At 35.3% G+C, this 21,924-nt stretch overlaps 1 protein-coding gene across 1 annotated transcript; it reads left to right on the top strand.

Moving 5' to 3' along the window:
* Window positions 1-508: 508 nt before the first annotated feature.
* On the top strand, window positions 509-20,316 carry GET3 (guided entry of tail-anchored proteins factor 3, ATPase). The gene is made up of 7 exons (XM_026696301.2): window positions 509-687; window positions 8,189-8,336; window positions 9,852-10,000; window positions 10,923-11,073; window positions 11,453-11,560; window positions 13,969-14,166; window positions 18,096-20,316. Exons 1-7 carry the CDS (start codon window positions 527-529, stop codon window positions 18,225-18,227), a joined length of 1,047 nt encoding a protein of 348 aa, XP_026552086.1. The 5' UTR covers window positions 509-526; the 3' UTR covers window positions 18,228-20,316.
* The last annotated feature ends 1,608 nt before the right edge of the window (window positions 20,317-21,924 follow it).

Below are 21,924 nucleotides of genomic sequence, written 5' to 3'. Positions count from 1 at the left end.
CGAAGCCAGTCCGCCGCAAAGCATCCCGGGAAAGCCTCTGTCGTTAAGGTCCGGCCACGCGCACGTCAAATGAATTTTTATTTTTTTATTTTTTGCAGATTGAGGCGCACGGCGCTCCGATGGCCCAAGAATCGACAGCTCTTTCGGCCAATCAAAACAGACGCTTAAATCACCGGTTAAGATGAACCTACCTTTACCAATCGGAGAAAAGGAGGGGAGGTATTTGAGTCGTCTTCCGCTTATGCCGAGGCCAATCGGGAAAAGTACTTAAGCGACCAATCCAGTTAAAAATTTTTAGACAGGAATATACCAACCATTCAGAGGTATGGGGTGTAGTTTATTCTGGCGTCAGATGTGTTTGTGACGCGGTGATTTAACACGATGACGTTAAGGATTTAAGTCCAAGAGGAGGCCACAAGACGTGCCGTTTCTCTCCCTGTTAAACGTTGATGCGCCGGTTGTTAACATTAGAGCCCCGCTTTGAAATGGTGTAGCCGAGCATCTTGTCACGTGATTTTGTTCCAAGATGGCAGCGGTGGCGTCTGGGCTGTCGGCTGAAGCGGAAGAGTTCGAGGACGCGCCTGATGTGGAGCCGTTAGAGCCGACGCTGAGCAACATTATCGAGCAACGGAGCCTGAAGTGGATTTTCGTGGGCGGGAAAGGCGGTGTGGGCAAAACCACCTGCAGGTGAGTCGGACGGAGTCAAGGAGGAGATGATGGCGGGCGCCGCTTTTCTCTTTTTACCGGGTGGGTGGCGGCTGTTTTCTGCCTTCGTGAGTTATTGAAGGGTCAAGATGCGCGGGTGGGGGGAGTGCTGTTGAGAATCCCACCTCTGGAATTGCTGCCTCGTATTTAGCTGACACCCCATCCTTGAAATTATGACGATTGCACCACCTCCACAATCATGCAGTTAATTATAATTTGGGCACTTTGCAGCCGCTTCACATTTATGATGGTTGCATTGTCATGTGATCATGATTTGTGACCTTTCTAGCTGCCAGGTGCAAACAAAATGCTCCCAGGCTTAGGTTTCTTTATTGACTCAATTGTACATAAGACTGTCTACTTTCCCCTGGAAAAGCCAGAAATATACCTTAGTGTCTGAACTCATATGCTTTCTTCTATCTGTGGAATCCAAATGGAATGCTTCTTAACTACTCAAATGGGCCAGCCTTTCTTTCAGCCAGCTTCTGACAAGAAAATCAACTGGGCAAGTAGGATTCATTTATTTAGTGATCATGTGATTTGCTTGATGATTGGGATAAAATGGTCATAAAATCAGGTCTGGTTGCATGATGACTTGAGACCATGTCACTTAGCATTTATGTTCTGAACTATAGCACTGTATTATATAGAAACATCCACAGCTGTCTTTTGTAGCAGAAAACTTAAATTCGAACTTCTATGAAGCATAGTAAAATATCTCAGATTATTTCTAATTCTGTTTTTTTATTCTAGAAAAAAACATTTATTTGACATACATTTAAAACAGACAAATCAACACATATATATAAGCCTGATGAACACAATACAGAAGCCTGATGATGGCAGATGAGATTCTGCCGAAACGTTGCTACAACTTTAAAAGCACAACTACAATGACGTGGGAAAATACCTGAACAAAGCTGAATGCCATATATATATATGTGTGTGTGTGTGTGTGTGTGTGTGTGTATGTATGTAATGTATGATGTATGTATATGTGTGTGTGTATATATATATATATATGGTATATATATATATACATTTTACAGCATATATTGAGCAATGGTTAATTTTTTTTCTTTATCGTTGACATGATCTGCCTTGTAACAGTAACTCCTTCGTTCTTTTAATGTTTTAATTTCTCTATACAGTTTATGATTAAATGCACATCTTCTGTCATTTCCATAACTTATCCAAATATCAAATATTACTTTTTCTTTAACCACTCATACCAAATGTTCCATATTTCATAATAGTGACTATCTTGTTTATTAACAATTTGGTTAGGCTATCCATCTCAGCACATTCATGTATTTTTTTAATTACCATATCCTCTGAAGGAATGGAAGACAGTTTCCAGTTTTATGCGTAGGTTATTCTGGCCGCAGTTATGATGTGCAAAATTAAATATTGATATATTTTTCTCCATGTTTAAGTCTATCATAATTAGCAGAAAGGTTTTGGGTTCAAGTTTTAAATTTTGTTTTTTTATATTTAAAATCCAATTTCTAATATTTCTCCAGTATTTCTCTTCTGAGCACATGGGCAAGTCCACCACATGTAAAAATATGTTCCTTGTGCGTAGTTACATTTCCAACAGTTGGGTGGTAGGTTGGGGAACATCTTAGCCAGTCTTGCAGGAGGTAGATGCCAGCGATGAACCATTTTATATAAGTTTTCTTTATACGAGACTGACATGGTTAATTTGTAATTTGTTTGCCAGATGTGTTCCCACTTATCTATTTCAATACCATGACCCACGTTTTTAGCCCAAATTATCATAGATTCTGTGACTGTTTCTTCTTTTAATTTGTAGTCCAAAAGATATATGTTTTACTAATTGTTTTCTTTTCCTCTCCTAGCCATATTTTATGTAATTCTTGTGGGGTCATATTAAAGCCAAATTGTTCTCTATCTTTTTTATAATGGGTTTGTATTTATGCAAAGGGCCACCATGCTGTCTCCTTTCCTTGAATTTTTATTTGGTTCCTATTTCTAAGCTCTCCAGTATCATATAATAAATCTTTATACCTGACAATATTTTCCTAATCCAATAAATTTGGATGTGTGACTGCTTCCAATGTAGATAGCCACAATGGAACCTTTGGGTAGTGGTTTTTTTTAATCTTTCCCCAGATATTAAACAACACATTTCTTACATGGTGCCTTTGGACATATGAATGTTGTTTAGATTTTCCATCCCACATGGAGGTGTGCCAGCCAAGTTGGAGATCAAAACCTTCTAATACTAATAACCTTCTATTTTCTAATTTAACCCAAACCTTAAGCCAGTTTACTATAGCAGCATCATAACATAATTCAAAATCTGGAAGGCCAAATCCTCCTTTTTTCTTGGCATCCTGTAATAATTTAGATTTCACTCTGGGTTTTTTCCTCTGCCATATAAATTTAGATACACATTTGTTTAATTCTACAAAAAAATCCTTTTCCAACTTGACTGGCACTGTCTGAAACAAGAACAACAATTTTGGCAAAATATTCATTTTTACTATTTAAATACGTCCCAATATCCTATAAAATTTTCACCAAATTTCATGCCTATCAGTTGTCAAATGCCTTCTGGGCATCTGAAAATATCAATGCCATTGTCTTGGTTGAGTATACTTCATAATATTCTAATATATCCATAATGGTTCTTGTATTTGTTTTTATTTGCCTGTGGGGGAGGAAGCCATTCTGATCAGTGTGGATAATTCTACTTAATACTCTCTTTAATCTTTCCGCCAATATTGTAGCCATTATTTTGTAATCTACATTTAAAAGTGATATTGGTCCATAGTTTTGAATTTTGGGGGGGTCTGATTGTTCTTTATAAATAAGGGTAATATATGCTTCCAACCATGATTTAGGTATGTTAGCATTCTCCAGGGCTTCATTGTACAAGTCCACCAATATCTCTATTATTTCTTGGAATTTTTTATAGAATTCCAAAGGAATTCCATCCGGGCCAGGGATCTTATTTGCTTTTTGTGTTCCAATTGCCTTCCTAATTTCTTCTATAGATTTTATTATTCAAATTTTGTTTCTCTTCATCAGTAATTTCAGGCAAGTTCTTTTCATTCAAATATTTATCAATAGATTCTTCTGGTATTTCTTCCTGTTTATACAATTTCATAAAAAAACTCCTTAGCAATTTCTTTTCTTGGGTTTGCGTGCATAATTTCCCTTCCTGATCTTGGAGAGCTACGATCGTTGTCTTTTCTTGTTCTTTTTAAATTTTATGGGCTAACCACCTCCCGGCTTATTTGCATTTTCAAAAGCATTTTGTTTTGCTAATTTAATTTTTTGGGCCAAATCTTCCTGTACATTTAGATTTATCTTATGTTTTACTAGATCTATTTCTTTCTTAATGTTTGAATTGTTTGGGTCCTTTTGTCTACTTGTTTCCAAATCTTTCAATTTCTCCCTCCATATGTTTTGTTGCTGTCTTTTTTCTTTATTCTTTTTAATATTGTAAGCAATAGTTAGACCTCTCTCGTGGGCTTTGGCCATATCCCAAAGATTCTGTAGAAAGGTATGTTCTCTTTTGTTTATTTCAAAAAATACCTTCAATTCTTTATTATTTCAATATATTCTTTATCTCTTAATATGGTATTGTTAAATGTCCATCTTCCAATTTTTCTCTTTCCTTTCCATTTAATTTGTTTCATATAAATTTTATTGAATTTACAATTAAAAAAATAACATAACAACATTACATAAGAAACAGAGAGAGAAAAAGAAGAAAGAAAGAAGAGAAAGAGAGAGGAAAAAAAAAAACCGCTCGGTCTTGCGACCGAAAAAGGAGAAGAAGAAGTATAAAAGAGAGAGAAAAAAAAAAAAAACAAAGAGACGAAAGAAAAAAGAAAATACGTTAAAACCAGACAAATATTCTTTTTGACAGTCTACAAGATCCAATTCTCCTACCTTACTTTAAATATACACATCTTATCGCTATTTATGGATATTTATGCTTCCTTTCCATTTAATTTGAATGGGATTATGGTCAGCCCATAGATTTTGCAAAATCTTGATCCTTTCAATATTCTCCATTAACCCAGGATCCATCCATATCTGATCTATTCTGGACCAAGAGTGGTGGGGGTTTGAAAAAAAAGTATATTGTTTTTTATTTGGATTTAATTCTCTCCACACATCTTTCAAGTTAAGTTCTCTTACCATATTATTAAAAGATGAAGGGAGTATTCTCCTTTCCTTTTGGGGGTGGGGGGGATTTCTATAATCTTTATCTTTGTCTGGGACTGCATTATTGTCTCCTGCAATGCATACATTAGCATACTCAAATTCTATTATCTTATGGTGAAGCCTATTATAAAAGTCTTTTTGGTTTGTATTTGGGGCATATATTGTGACTAATAACATCTTTTTCTGATTTATTTCTATAAAGACCATTCTCCCTTCTTGATCTTTGTATATTTATTACTGTTGCAATCAATCCTTTACATATACTACAATACCCCCTTTTTGTTTGCAAGTGCCGAGTACATTTTACCCAAATTTATATTCTTTAAGAGGTCTGCTTGATTGTCTGGAATATGCACTTCTTGGATACAAGTTATGTCAGAATTTTGTATTTTGAGTTTCTCAAATATCTGTTTTCTTTTTGATGATAAATTTAAACCATTGATATTGACTGAAAATAAAGTGATTTCTCTATCAGTGTCACTGACTGTGAGGCATTTCTCATTTCATTCCTTGTTCTCGGCTCTCTTTTTCTTAGTCTGTTGCCTTCCCCTTCTTCTCTAAGATTTTGGGGTTCAGAGTGTGAATCAGATTTTCTCCGGAGAGTTGTTCCTCTTGGCTTCTTGTATTTAGGTCGTCTCTACTTTCTTGTTCTTCCTCGGGTCCTAGGTGTCGTTCACAAAATTCCTGTCCTTTTTCAATTGTATCTATTTTGTATTTTTTGTCCTGCCACGAAACTAAAAGCCCCTCTGGGGTGAGCCACCTAAATAGGATACCATTTCTAATAAGTTGAGTTGATAAAAATTGGTAGCCCCTTCTCTGCTCTCTGACTTTCCTGGGTATTTGTTTCAGTGTAACCACTTCATGATCTTTGTATACAAGTGGTTCATCTCTGGTCTTACTATAGAGCAGGTCTTGTGTTGTCTTCCTCACGAATATGAACCTCTCGGGGTAGTCTATGTCTCTTCGCATAGTGTGTATATACTCTGTAGACCTCGTCTACATCTTTTTCAATTTCCAGTTTGGGTTTCTGTAAAGCCGCCGCTATCAGATTCTTCGTAATTGCACGTAAATCTTCCCTTTTGTCTTCCACCACATTTTGGAACCTAAGATGAAATGATGCCTTCTCTAATTCCATGTGTACCCTAGAATCCCGGAGTTCGCAGTAGAGCACTTTCCAATTTTGTTCTGAATCCTCTGATTTCTTCTCCACCATCTCCGTTCTTGCCTCTACTAAATTTAATCTCTGTTCATTTTTTATCACTTCTTCCTGCATCTTTCCAATCTTACTATTCAAACTTTGTATTTCGTTTTTCACTTGTCCTATTTCAGTTCTCATCTCTGTTTTCATGTCTTCATGGTTCCTCACTATCAATTTGTGGGGTTTTGCCATCATTTCCTGCATCATAGTGAGCGTTGCCTGTACTGTCTGCAGCCTTTGAGCTGAACTAATTTTTTCTGCCAATAGCATTGCATCTATAGATCTCTGCCCCATAAGTGAAGACATCGTTGTTGTAGTTTTCTTTCCTGATTTTACATTTGTAATTGATGTTGTCTCCATTTTAACTATCTGTAGCAGCTCTTTCCAATCTACCATCAACTATCCCTAGTAGAGCACTATTTTCCTCTCCTTTTCAGTTCAATAGTAATATTAATACATATATTATTATATTATTAATTACCAAAATTCTATTATGGAAAATCACAATCAAGCTCTTATTTCTATTTTTTCTTATTGAACTTATTCAACTATTACAATACTTAAGAGAATTCAATATTAATCAAATACAGATATATTTACTCACAAAATCAACAGTCTTACATGCTTAATTAATTAATTTAAAGCAGCCAATTCATTAAAGTAATTAAATTCTTATCTATATATAAATATCAATTAATCTATTTCTTTAGAGTTCTTAATTATATGCTTACCTCAGAATAAAAATACCTCAATTTCTTACTATATGACTATTATTTAAAGGTCTGAGTTCTATATTTATATAACATACTTTCAATTGTCCAGTTATTTAAAAATTATTAACCAGTATTCTTAACTCAATATTCTATTATCTTATGGTGAAGCCTATCATAAAAGTCTGTGTGTGTGTGTGTGTGTGTGTGTGTGTGTGTGTGTGTGTTAAGATTGTTTTACCAATATTATTTAGTTATATCTATGTTTGACCAGTTGAATGATGTCCATGGATGATGATGATCATCTTCTTCTTCTTCTTCTTCTTCTTCTTCTTCTTCTTCTTCTTCTTCTTCTTCTTCTTCTTCTTCTTCTTCTTCTTCTTCTTCTTCTTCCTTCTTCTTCTTCTTCTTCTTCTTCTTCTTCTTCTTCTTCTTCTTCTTCTTCTTCTTCTTCTTCTTCTTCTTCTTCTTCATACCTTATTACAGTTCTTAGTTCAAGTTCAGAATGTTCTCTTTAAATTTGCCCAGTCACTTCCACTGTTTTGTTTCTCCTTTCTGTTTTGGCTTAAGCTCCTCCGTTTTCAGCACTCCATTAATCAGAACAAATTACTGTCATTTACTTAGTACTCCTTCCGATATTTCTGCCACTTCGTTACCCTGTTCGGTTTGGAGTTTCAATTTTCAATTTCCCTTTGTAGTATAAATCAGTATTCTGGAAATCTTTAAGTTCACCTTTCCACGACTCAATTTGCTGTTCTCCACTCTTTGCTTCCTTCTTTCTTCTTTAAGCTGCTGGGCTGCCATGTCTTTGGCTCCGATCTGTACGATCTCCCTCTTCTGTTGCTGGTTTTCGGGGGATTCTCTTCTAATCTCCGGGATCACGGCACCTCCCCGAGGTCTTCCTCTTTCATCAGTCCACCCCTCTGAGGTCCGACACGCTCCTGGAATCCACCAAACAGCGAAAATTGGATCCTTTCAGAGCGGCGATCCGCTCCTCAGCTCCGCATCAACGCAGTGCCCAGCTGGAAGTCCTCTATTTCTAATTCTATTTATCCTAAATATAATCCTATTTTTACAAATTGCCTTGTTCAAAATCTCAACTGTTTTAGTCTTAAATACAACAGTTCACCAGCATAATATCTATTCCAGTATCTTTTTCTTTCAGATTAGTTTCTTCATTAGAAAAGCATGCAGTAATCATTTGCAATTTGTTAGTTTACATTTGTATTTACTAAATAGTTTGGACAAATCTTAAAAGTTGTGCATATAGTCCTTCAGTACAGGCAGATCTGAATTTTTGGAGCTTGTCCTATTTGTAGTTTACGTGCTTGTATTAATAACTGCTTCTTGCCTCTCTTTTGTGATCTAGTTGTAGCTTAGCTGTACAGCTCTCCAAGGTACGTGAGAGTGTCCTCATCATCTCTACTGATCCTGCTCATAACATCTCAGATGCGTTTGACCAGAAATTTTCCAAGGTTCCCACCAAAGTAAAGGGTTATGATAATCTTTTTGCCATGGTGAGTGTACTTCTGAGAAGATAAATAACTAACATGTTTTCATGTGTTAAAATTGTGTAAATGTTGCATAGAAAGAAAGATCTGGACAAAATTTATTTTAGTTCTTTTATCTTAAGTAGTACAGTAATACTCAGAAATTGAAGAAAATGCTATTCCAGTTACTTGTCTCCTTATTAGTAAAGGCTTTTCTTCCTAAAAATTTTGTAAATATTTGGCCATTCTTATAAAAAACGGACTGCCTTCTTGCATTTATTTTATTAATCACAAAACATTACTCTGGACAGAGTACAGTAAGCAATAAAAGGAATTTAAAAATATAAATAGCAATGTTAAACATAATTAAAACTGAAACATATACAAATCTCAAACAGAGAATAAGTACCTCCAACCGCAACAGTGGATATATGACTTCTATTCAGTCATATGAAACAGTAAGTGCACCCCTTTGACATTTTTTACTTTTCAACATATTTCAGCACAGATTTGATCCTTGTTTCAACAATATTGATAAAGGAAATCTAACGTGTGATGCACTGTTTACATTGTGTAGTCCATTCTGTAATTTAAATAAATATAAATGCAAATTTATCATATGGAAAAAGTAAGTGCACATCTTTATTGCAACCTCAATGCCTAAAATGAGAATCAGCTGCAAATGATTAGAACATCAATCATCTGTTCAAGAAGATAATTTCCAAGTGGAGAAGACTTCAAATAACTGCCAGCTTGTTCTGGCCAGGCGAACCTACAAATTTAGCCTAAGAACAAAATGCAAGTGGCTGAAAAGAGTTTCATATCATATGGCCTTCAGGTAGATTTTGCTTCTAGATATGTGAAAGAGTGTGAATATCATTAGGAAGAACCTGCACAAATTAGATCTTCATGGGAGATGTGGTAAGAGGAGACATTTGCTTTCTAGAAAGAACATTGGGGCAACATTAAATTTTACTTCAGAATCTATATACAAAGACCAAGACTTCTGCAACATTGTGCTCTGGACAAAGAGAGTAAAGATAGTTATTTGTCCATAATACGTATTTGGCAAAAACCCAAAGACAGCATTTCAACAGAATAATCTGTTATCAGCTGTAAAGCATGATAATGGAAATGTTATGGTTCGGAGCTGCTTTGCTGCATCAGAGTTTGGGTAGTTCACTATCATAGAATCCAGTGTGAATTCTTCATATACCAGAGAGTGCTTGAGGCATGTATTTATGATGGCTCTAATATCCATGGGTCATGTAATCACATTTTGAAACCTCCTGACAAAGTCAGCAGGGAAGCCAGATTTACCTAATAAACATGTTACTAATGTAACAATTGCAGTGATTCACTAAAACAACTGTGACAAGAAAGGTCATAAAATGGGGCAGAATTTAACAAAGTCAAGGATTATGTGGTTTATTTTCATATCTTAAATCCTTTTGTTTCACTCAAACCATTCGTATTGAGTAGCTTACTGAAGCAGCTTCTACATAGTGGTGTTGAATTATTCTGTTCATAATTTATTATTAGGAGATTGATCCTAGCTTGGGTGTGGCAGAGCTTCCTGATGAATTTTTTGAGGAAGATAATATGCTAAGTATGGGCAAGAAGATGATGCAAGAGGCAATGAGTGCCTTTCCTGGTATTGATGAAGCAATGAGTTACGCTGAAGTAATGAGGTGAGATTTGTGAACTGAAGAATCGGGCTTATCATTTACCCTGCTATGTATTTAAAACTTCACTTTGGAAGCAAAGGATGAATGTTTTTGCCTGCATTTAGCAATGTAACATGTAATACAGTTTACTTTAGCAGTATGTCCAATGTGATGTGGATGTCAAGTTCTCATTAGTGATACTGATTTCATTTATGTTTACAGACTCATGGCCTATTGTGAAAAAACAGTTCTCTCACAGAGCAAAAAAAAGTCAATAGTAACTGAATGGTCATTATATGTTGCATACTGTGAGCCTGACAATATCAACAGGTAGTCCTTGCTTACTGATGGTAATTAGGACTGGAAACTCTGCAGCGATGCTCATAAGATGTTATTTCATATGACCACCCCAGCTTACAGCAGCAGTTCTAGCAGTCCCATTGCTGTCATTGGGTGAATTCTCCATGATCACAGTGTCCTATAGTCACATAATTACCATTGTGGCCTCCTACTAGCAATGGAAATTTTGGACCCCAATTGGGGTTGTAAGTCATAGACTATCTGAATCCTTCCTTCAGCTCGGGCATAACTGAACATTCGCTGAATTTGTGGACAATAAGAACTACGTGGATGTTGCAAAATGAACAAAAACCAATACCATATTTTACAAAGTACACAAGAGCCTTATAAAATATACTATTGATTTTTGTACGTATCTTGTGTTTGTCTAGTGACCAAGATTCTGCCAAGATTCTGCTGCAACCTTAACACATTTCCATTGATGGGATGAAACTAAAATTCATATTTATGTATTTCCTTTGATTTGTAGGAGAAAGATTTGTAGTACATTTTAATTGTACTATATAATAGTACAATAGAAATTAGCAATCTGGGAATAATAATGTTTTGCAGTATGCTGATAGTTTTCTCTCTCTGGCCTGGACAGGTTGGTGAAAGGAATGAATTTTTCTGTGGTGGTGTTTGACACAGCACCGACGGGACACACGTTACGGCTGCTTAATTTCCCTACAATCGTGGAGCGGGGGCTAGGTCGACTGATGCAAATAAAGAACCAAATCAGTCCCTTCATATCCCAGGTAAAGGAGAATAATCAACAACCTAGAAGCATAAGATTTTATTGTTAAAAATATTAAGCTAGTATCTGACTTGAATTCTACCTGTTCTCTGTTCCTACCTGAACTCCAATATTACTTCCAGTACAGCCTTAGGGAACAGTGTATAATTATCACATCTGGTATGTGATATGGTTTCTAGGATAGAGTAGAAATCAAAACATTATTTATTCTGTCGACAACCAGCAAGATGCAATAGCACTAAAATATATTGCTATGCTTAATGATTCTGCCCTGAGTTAGTTAGCCTATTTCAGTTTCTCTTTTATTTGCCTTATGCTACAATTATGATTTGCCTTCTGTTGGATGTTGTCCATCATTGCAACTTTTTGTTCTTCACTAGATGTGTAACATGCTTGGCCTAGGAGACATGAATGCTGATCAGCTGGCTTCCAAACTGGAAGAAACACTTCCAGTCATCCGCTCTGTCAGTGAACAGTTCAAAGATCCAGTAAGTATATGGCAAAAACAGAGGGAATAGTGAGGATGAATCTCTAGACAATCAGCAGTTCTGAAAGAGATTCACTTTTTCCCTGGAAATTGGAGAAACATTCATTTTAGTGGTAGTGAAGGAAGATGGATGATCCTTTCTGCATCTAGATTCTCAGCGAATAACTATTTACTGTAAACTAGAATCATTTTTATTCAAAAATGTTTTCACTAGGTTAAATACCGAATGCAGATTACCAGAGTTGGCAGGAGTCTCGGAGGTCTTCTGGTTCATCCCCACAGCTCAAACAGGAGACTTTATACCATTCCAGACAAACGGGCTGTCCAATCTTTTCTTAATTCTACACATAGGCAGTGCCACTACTATCATATGTTGTCACCCATGTTATTGAACTCATGCAGGAGGGACATGCCAGCTGACATGGAAGGAAGTATGCAAAGCCTAACCCACTCAGAGCTTTAAGAGTGATAGCCAGCATCCTAAAATGCATTTGAAAATAAACCTGCAACTAGTAGAAGTGGCATAGAGTTGCGTGATTTGTATGCTCTTCCCAGAAACAATCTATTTTGAGTAGTTTTCAGGCACAGTTTCAGTAAATAATGTTAGGTAAAATTTCAGGGCATCGGTTATAACTGGTGTCATTAATGTATATAAGACTGGAGTCAAGTTTTTATATATGAAATGTAAAGATTGGAAAGTTTATAGACTTTTTGCTGAAAATAGAAAAAAAGAAATAATGATCTTTGGATTTGAAGAGTGGGTTGAAGGGATTATTATAATGTTAGGAGGGAGGAGGGATAGAGTTTGTAATTCTGTGAAGAACGGTAGAAGTCACTTTTTAAATTTTCTGCACCATTTTCTATATATATTTCTGTATTTGTCTTTTATCTCTATAAAAACAGAATAAAATTATTTTAAAAATCATGCATAGAAGGCATTTGGGTTGTACAGCATACAAACTAAGCAAAAGTACTGGTGCTTAGCCATCAAGCCTAGTTTATACGGTTACAGTCTCACTCTGATTTTTTTAAAAAGTTGTAGATGTTCCCTCCCCATCCCTCTAATAATGGGGAGAGATATTAATTAGCCAGTTACACTTAAATGCAGTTTATCTGTTTTTCATATGTATCATTTAATTTGATTAATGTATTTGATCTTTCCAATTGTAGCTGAACAAGTTGAAAACAAAATATTCCAATTAAAATATCAATCTGATGTGTTGCCAAGAAGAGTCCTCAAGCAGAATATTTTAAAAATGGGTTGTTAGAGATAGGTCAAAAATGACTAACAAAAGAACTATCCCACAAGCTGTCTTTTCCAGACATTTTCTGAGATTGTACATTGTACAAATTTTGTGGCTTGTCTTCATGCTTACTGTACTAATAGTGTTAATTTACCTGGAAGGGAGTACTAAAGATATTTGACATATTGGTTAATTTTACTATAAGATTTGAATATTTAGTTAAATAATATACTAGTAGAAAACGGCTGGAACTGAACTGATATTAAGAACTGAGGCTTAAAGGTTGCAAATGGACACTAGAGGGAGTAAAGAACTAGGCAGAAAAGAGTTAAATTGGTTAAGCAAGCTATGATCTTATCTTGAAGGGTTTTTTAAATAATTAGATTGAAGAATTAACATATAATATCTCAAAAAGGTTACAGATGTCAGTGGATTATTTTTTAGAAAATGATGAGAAAAAATAGATATAGATTTTGAAGGCACGGAAGACAACATTGAGATAACCAACATGAGAATACAGAAGACAAATCAAGAAAAGGATCTAGACATGGAATAGCTGTGACAAATTCTGGATAATGTTTCTTTATGGGATTTATAAAGCTGAATAAAGCTATTTATAAAGCTGAATGAAAGATTGGAAGACTTCTTGAATAGCAGAGATTGATGAAAGATCAAATCCTTCAATGCCACTGGAATGACTTAAATGTTAAGATTCTGAAGAGCAAAAAGAAGTTGGACCATTTGATCAGGGATAAATTGCTTGTTCAATATTTCTTGCAACTCTTAATGGATTTTTTGCTGAAACAATACTGAAAAGATGACAATTAGGTTATAGAGATAAACATTTTTTATTTGTATTTTATTCGTATTTTTGTTTTTCTTCTGCACCTTCTGAACTTTTCTTTTTTCTTTTGCATTAGTTTTTTCTATGTTTATTAAAAGGTCAATAAAACAAGGTGCTTAGGGAAAGTTATTTCTGTTCTGTTTCTGTTCTTCAGATTTGATTTCTGGCACTAACTCTTGTTTTCTAAAACATGACATGACTTGAGAGGGAACGGAGAAAGAGGCAGCTGCATTGATGATGGGTTCTGGGGAGAGCAAATGAAATAAAACTACACCATGCACTTCTGTTCACATCACTGAACTAATTTTGTCTGTGTTACAGGAACAAACCACTTTCATCTGTGTTTGCATTGCGGAGTTCCTATCACTGTATGAAACAGAACGGCTTATCCAGGAGTTGGCCAAATGCAAAATTGATACGCACAATATCATAGTCAATCAATTGGTCTTTCCTGACCCTGACAAGCCTTGCAAGATGTGTGAGGCTCGGCATAAAATCCAGTCTAAATATCTTGACCAGGTATGATTAGAAGCTCTGCAAATTTCTGATAATCTGGGAACATATTAATCCATATTAGGCATATTATTCCAAGCAACCTTATGTGATAATAAATTTGCTGTCTCTGTGCCAAAAGACACTGCCAAGCACTCCCTGTTTTCTAGGCTAGCACCCGTTCTAGTGCTGCTGCTGCTTGGCCAGCTGTGTCACTCCAGGTATCTCTGTGCAGCCTGCAGTGATTTTTAATGTGTCAGTGTAGCCCTTTCCCACTACAAGTTGTGTAGGCCTGATCTGAATAATAGGGGTTTTCTTTATATTAGGAAAGATTGAATAGCCAGAAGTTAGCAATTCTATTTCAGCCGTGCTTTAGAACATTCTCAGCATTTGTTTCACAGTGAATGTTTAGCCTTTTTGAAGGTATATAAAATCCAGTTGTCCATTACTCATTAGCACTTAAAATTTGACTGATCACAGGTGACTGAAGAGGACAGAAAATGTTTCAGCTATTTTTCTGGATATGTTGTTCTTTAGGATGTCATGCTGTTGTCTTGTTTTTATATGCCTGTGGGGTATGCAGATTATTCTTTTTTTTGGTAAATTTTATTTGAGTTTTCACAAAGAAAAAAAAATACAAATAAAACATCTTTTTTGAAAGTAGCGTAATCCCGGGTTACATTTCTTCATACAGACACAAATTCAGGTTCATGCTCATTTTTATATTCTATTCCATATCTTATTACTATTTTACATTTTCTGCATAGCTTCTCCCCTCTTTTAATTTTCTCAATTTTATTTTAATTATCTCAATTCAAATCATTTTATTTACATTTTTTGTCTGTCCTGTTTCAATTATCTATTATCTTTTCTCATTAAACAAAATTTCTCCTCTAGTTACTGATTGGAGTATGACGCCTTTATATCTTTTCCCTAAAGTTGTAACATTCAATATAATACATAACTTCCATTCGGATTCTGCTTGGTACATTCTTAAAATACACACTGTATTCTTAAAAAAAGAAAAAATTATAAATGTATAATATAATTAAAACAACATTCCATTCCAATTCAATTATGTCATTAATATTAATATTCATTCAAGACTTAACATCTTTAACATTACTTTTCAATTAAATGTCATACTTCTATGGGAACAATTATAAGCTTTCCATAGTTAATTCCCCCTCCCTTCACTTATATTTTATAAAACATTAACTAATTAAGATGTTCCCATTCCTTCCTAATTCAATTTTCTCATTTATTTTATTTCACTTATTTTATTCACAAACATTTCACTAAATTACACTAACTATTTTATCCCTCATTTTAATCATACATTGTTTCCAATTTTCTAAAGTTATTTCTATTACTAATATAACAATACAATCTTATGTACCTTTACAGAATCCCTTTTTCAGTTAGATTTTCACCCATTATCTCTAAACAGGTCCTGTTTCTGTATATCTTGCTCCAGTCCTTTGTAACTTCTTTTCCTTTCCTTTTTCCCTCTCTTCTTCTCTTTCCCCCTTTTACCCCTTTGTCTCTCTACCTCTATTTCTCTCTTCTGTATTCCCCTTTTCTGTTGCTTTCCAGTATTATACTTATTTTTTGAATTATTTTTCTTTTCTTTGGTTGTTTTTTTAAGTCTTAAATTCTCCATTCTCTTTCCCCCCTTTCCTTTTTCTTCCCCACATAAAATTGCTTGTTCATTAAAGATGGCTTTTTCTTTGTCCCAGTCTTCTTATTTTGCAGTCTTTTCTTGTTGTTTCTCATCGTTCCAAATCTCCATTTCTAAGAATTGAAAAACGAAGCCAAAAGAACCCTTCCCCTCTTGTCCATTTTCTTTGTACTTTTTAACTTCCATTTTCAATTCATCCAGAAGTGGTGCCATTGTATAAATTTTTAAACAACCACCCAATTGATTTTAGTCATTCAAATATAATAACCAAGAATCCAAAGATCACCAAATAATCCAAATACACGCAAGCTGTTTCTTTTTTGCTTTTTTTTCACTTTCTCTTCCTGGGGTTACTATTTAATTGCAAAGTTTCAGTTAAAATGTATCTTTTAGAAGTCTTGTTGAAGTTTTACGGTAGATTCTTTTTAATTCCAGGCAGTCTCCTCCCTCTTCCAGATCCTGCCCTTATTCTTTTTTTCTCCCTTCCTGCTTATGAAAAAGAAAGGTTTTAATGTCCAGAAATCTTTATTATCCCTTTGGCATTTTGTTTTATTTTCAGCTTAATTGCCTATTGATGTCAAAGCGGATTTTTCCAATTTCTCATTTAAGTCTCTCAGTTGTCAGTATAGGGAAGGAGAGAGAAGAAAAAAAAAGCCAAACCTTTCCCTTTTCACTTTCCTTCGCTGCTTCCGACTCTTCTTTGGGAGCAATGTTATTTTTTGTAAGTTTAAATTCCAGGGTACCTTAGTTGTTGCTTTTACAATTTAACCCAGTCAGCCAAAACTTTCACTTCTTATCTTCCTCCTGCATATTCTTTTCCGGTCGAGTTCTCCTTTGTGGTGGCCATTTCTGACCACCGCTGCAACCACCTTCGGGAAAGGGAGTAATGGCCAGCTGAGGAGGAGAGATGCGGCTCTCCTCAACCCTGCTGGCAGTCTTCCCCCTCTTCACCACCTCTACGGGGTGGCTTAGCCCCAAATCCAGCCGGGTTGGGGCGCTCCAGCAGTGAGCCCAGACAGAAACCGTGCACGATAATGGATTTCTGTCTGTCACCGAAGCCCTTCAAACCGGAAGTCCCAGATTATTTTTTTCTGTAACCCCTTATGATTATAAACATTTTAGATAATATAAAGGATGTATATAATAACTAATTTGGATGGTAGTTTTTTTCATATTTAAATAATAAGTTAGGGTCCAATTCCCTTTATTTTCAAAGTGTCACCTATTTCTATTTTTTCTGCTGTTTCCTTTTTAAAAAATCTTTCCCTTGCCTTCTCTTTTGTTTTTTCTTTTAAAGTTCTCAACCTTTCTGTCTTTCTTTCTAAACTTAGCATCAGCATTTTCTAATTTCCCTTTTTATTCTTTAATTTCTTCACAGCTTTCAAGGAATGTTTTCTGTTTTTTAGTCCCAGACCATTTTCCTTTCAAGTGTTTCTCTAATTTAATAATTTCTGTCATAATTTCTTTCCTCTCCCTTTATATGACTTTGTATGACTCTTATTTCACTAAATTTTGATCTGAGGATGACTGACCTCAGATAGAATTTCCCTGAGCCCAGCATTTAAAGCCCAGTGTTGCTCAGAAGGTATAATAATAATCATCTAAACTTCTGGCTGACCCAATAATAACTGATTAGGCAAATCCTGGGGATAATACAATAAAACATACAGAATCGGAGAAAATCACGAACTATCAACATCTGTAAATCGAAATTTATATATAGTGGATGATATACCAAAACCTATTGGACAGCACTTAGGAAAGTTGCACATTGCCAAAAATTTCCATCAATCAATTCCAAAAGGCCACACTATTTGGATCCACATTTATATTACACTTATAATTATTATATCCTGGGTTCTTGAGAAGAACTTAGTGTATATGAAGACCTAACCAACAAAACAAGTAGCAGCTGTGACTTCATATTGTTGTGAACAGATAATAATGCAAAGGATCATCTAGTGAGTTAATTGTATAAGTGGAATTGCACTAGAATATAATGTTAGTTCCATAGAATAACCACCAAAAAAATTGATTTGCTATAAAAATGTAGCAAACCTCAAATTTAGCATATTTAATATATTGAAATGCAAATTATATTTAGAATTTAAACCTATCATTGAATTAAGATGGTACAAGAAGGATTATAAAGAATAAACATAGTGAAACTTTCTACCCTAACAGGATAAATTGAAATAGAAAATGCTGTAATTCTTAACCCTGATTCCTAGGTTTTAGGACTGTTTGACTGTTCAATTTCTTTTCTTTTATCCAGATGGAAGACCTTTATGAAGACTTTCATATTGTAAAGTTGCCACTTTTACCCCATGAAGTGCGAGGAGCTGATAAAGTCAATACCTTTTCAAGTCTTCTACTGGAGCCCTATAAACCACCCAGTGCAAAATGAACCCCAATAGACTGATTTCCCCTAATTGCCCCCTCTACCATTCCACGCCTGCTCTTCCCTATTTTTTTCCCGATGGAATTCCATCTTTTCCATTGACTTCTCATCTGTTGAAATTGTACAACTGACAGTTTTTGTGGTGAAGAAGAAGCAGAATTGGCACTCTCACGTAACTTCTGTTCTAATACACTGATTATGTAACTCCTTGGGACACCTCAAAACCAACTCCATTGTTGAATCCATTCTCTTCCTGGACCAATTACCTAAGTTAAATGTGTGTCACTTTTTTGTTTATTTCTCTGTCACTTGGTTTCTCTTTGGATCATGTCTCCTGGGATTAATTATTGCGGTGCCAGCCAGGTGTTATGACGATGATACAGAAGCTGTCAGTTCATTTACAACATCAGGGTCACCAATGCTGATGGGAAGTATGTAAATAAATTGTAAGGGAAATAATTTCAGTGCTTCTTGTCACTCATACTGTCTGATTTTCATTGGGTAGTGTCAGAAGAACTGGAGGCAAAACATGGAAGATATTTGAGGAGGGGATGCTTTAGGGGAGCATAAAGCCACTGAGCTTAAATTATTTGTTTCCTTAAGGTTAACAAAAGAATTAATGATGAGGTGGTTTTATCAGCTTTCTGACTGGAAATCATAAGTGTGGAAAATGATTTTAAAAATGGGCAAGGGAATAGAGTGGTTTGGAGTTCAACAAATTATTGGTGTTTAAAATATTTGGGTATATGTACAGGTCATTTTCTAGTCCCCAGTTCCTTCACTCAAAGAAAACTCTTGGTATTAAAATGTCAATGTATGCACTATTTATGAAGTTCATATGTATTTGTGTGCTGGAATATAAAAGGAAAAAGTGTAAATTGGAACAAAGCAGTTCACGGTAGAGCTGGATTTATTGCTATTAGTTATAATTGAGCTCTTCTAGAGTTCAGAAGTGTTCTGATATTGTATTTGCAGAGTAATTTAATTCTAAGAAAATTAGAAAGGAAATTACCACGTCACTTTTGAATCTTTCACTGGGTACAGTGTAAAACTGGGATGAGGGAGTTTTATCCCAGGGGAGGCGGGAAAGACTAGATATTAGTTAATGGCTTTAATAGGCTATTTTAATACTTTGAAAGCACATCCCTTCACTTGGACATTTGGACATGTGGTCTTGATGACTGAGTTAAGCATGAGTTGCCAGTATAGATAGTCCTCAACTTAGAACACTTCATTTAGTGACCATTCGAAGTTACAATGGCACTGAAAAAATGACATGACCCTTTCTCACTTAGGACCGTTGCAGCGTCCCCATGGTCACGTGATTTACATTTGGTTTCTTGACAACTGGTTCATATTTATGACAATTGCAGTGTCCTGGAGTCATGTGATCATGTTTTGCGATTTTCTGACAAAAGTCAATGGAGAAGCTAAATTCACTTATCCATGTTACTAATTTAACAACTGCAGTGATTCACTTAGCAAATGTGGCAAGAAAAGTAATAAAACTCTTAACAAATTTCTAAATTATAAACAACATAAATTCTGGGCTCAATTGTAGTCATAAGTTGAGGACTTTGCAACTCTGAATCCTATGGAAATTTCCTTTTATAAAATAAAGTAGGTTCTTTTGAAAACTTCATTCATTTTTAGACAAAGGAGGGTGTGTGTTTGCTCCCACAGTATGCTGATTTTCAAAAGACATGGAATTTACGAACTTAGATCTTTTAAGTATATGGTATTTTCTTCAATAATAAGCTTCACCTTTTGAAAGCAAGGAATTGTGGGGTCTTTTTCTGGCTTTTTTCAGAAGAATGGGTGAATTAATGTGAAAATGTGTGTGGCAAAGTCTGAATTTTCTCGCTGAAAAAGACTGGATCCCCTTCTGTGGCAGAAACAAATGTGATGGTACTTTTATTTTTAAGTTGCAGCTTTAAATGTATATAAAACGCTGTACAACAAATGGATGGATAAATAGTACTTCAGGAGAAGATATCTGTAGAATAACATTACTAAGTTCAGTTAATAGAGATAGGTCAAACTACTGTAATTTTGAAAGCCTTCCTAATAAATCTTTCTTTTCTCTCTCCTTTAACAGTTTTATAATATTATGGAAAAAAAAGAATATTAAGCAATGTTTGTGCTCAAATCTGTATCAGAAAAGTTTTTTAGAATTAATGCAGCTGTGAAAAGCATTGCCAGAAGTGTGTCAACTGCAATTTGTTGTATATAAACATTTTTCTCATGGGAGGAAATAATTGCTTTTTCATGGACCAAAATTCAGAGGTTTTCTTTGGGGGTGGACCAAAGCTTTGAAGTTCTGAAATTCTCTCCCTGGCATTCCTACTTAGAAGAATTAAGTAGATGGTGAATGAAAGACCTCTTGAGACCTTGTCAAGTGGAAGTTGATTGTTTTCATTCCAACGAGCTGAAAGTCTGACTTGGGCAAGCCAGAGTTTTAGCCCATTTATTTTTTCATCTACATACAAATCTTTTGGAATTAATGGATATAAATTCCCACAATTTTTGTCTTCAAAACACAGTTTACTTATTTTTGCCAATATAGATATTAAACATTGTACAGGTATATCAAAAAGTGAGGTTGAGCCTCTTAAAATAGTATCTAAAGTTCGAATGAGTCTAATGTTAAATGTTACACACATTTCTGGATGTAGAGTAACTCCATTCATTGCTCAGTTCTATAGTCTGAAGTAGCTACATGAATCTTATTAATGGAAGCCATAGATGGCAGCTTGTCAGGAGTTTCACTGAAGAGATTTAATCTGTCATATTTGTGCTTGTTTTTGATATTTCAGGGTTCTATATTCCCCCAGTTAATAGCAGAATACAGTGGTGAAAGTTTGTGAACCTGTCAAAAGTTTGTGAAACCTTTGAAAATATCCATAACCCTGCAATATTGTGGCCTATAAGTGATTTGAGCTTCATCTATATTAGTAGATAAAGAGGTTCTGGTAAAATAATACACAAATCTCTCATGTGTCATGTTTTTTGGACCATTCACTTTTTGGGGGGATGGTATGTGAAGCTTTAGATATAATAATTTATAGCATCTCATTTACTGTTAGTAACTTCAAATAAATGTTCTGGTTTCTCTTGACCAGTCCTGCAAAGCTCAACCCATTCCTTTTTACAACCTATTTCTTTTTATGCTCTGAGATATAAAGCCAACTCTAGTGATCTGATACGTTACAACCTATCCTGTCATAGGTTAAACTGAGAAGCTTCAGTGATGTTAGGGGTAACCAATGCTGCTAATTCAACGGGTTCAGGAAGTCCAGAGGAGATTCCAGCTGCAGGGCTATTTGTGGTCAACCACTTTGGAAGTCAGGCAAAGTGGGAGGACCATTTTCAGTGAGAAAGTTGGGGGCGAGGGCTCGCTTTAGGGCAACGGAGGGTGCCATTGCTATGAAAGTTTTGAGTTGTATAGGAGGGATATTGATTGTAATAGAAAATGCTGTTAGTTTGAGTTGGTTGGTGGCAAAGTTGGGCAGAAGTCATGATGGGTTAATGATGGAAAAGGCCTGGAGCTACAGGGAAACCGGTTCTTGTTTGTGTTAGATTGAGATAGAGTTGAGAGGAGCACCCTACAGTCCATTTCAGAATAAAGGAAACCATTTCATTGATAATCTCATTTTCACTCTAGTGACCTTCAAATTGCTGATCACAAATATTCATTTGCTAT

This window comes from Pseudonaja textilis, chromosome 2, assembly GCF_049901715.1.
Source record: "Pseudonaja textilis isolate UNSWEBS1 chromosome 2, rPseTex1.2, whole genome shotgun sequence".
Classification (NCBI taxonomy): Eukaryota; Metazoa; Chordata; class Lepidosauria; order Squamata; family Elapidae; genus Pseudonaja; species Pseudonaja textilis.
The sequence above is the reverse complement of the archived record's forward strand: the minus strand, read 5'-3'. Positions and strand labels throughout refer to the sequence as shown.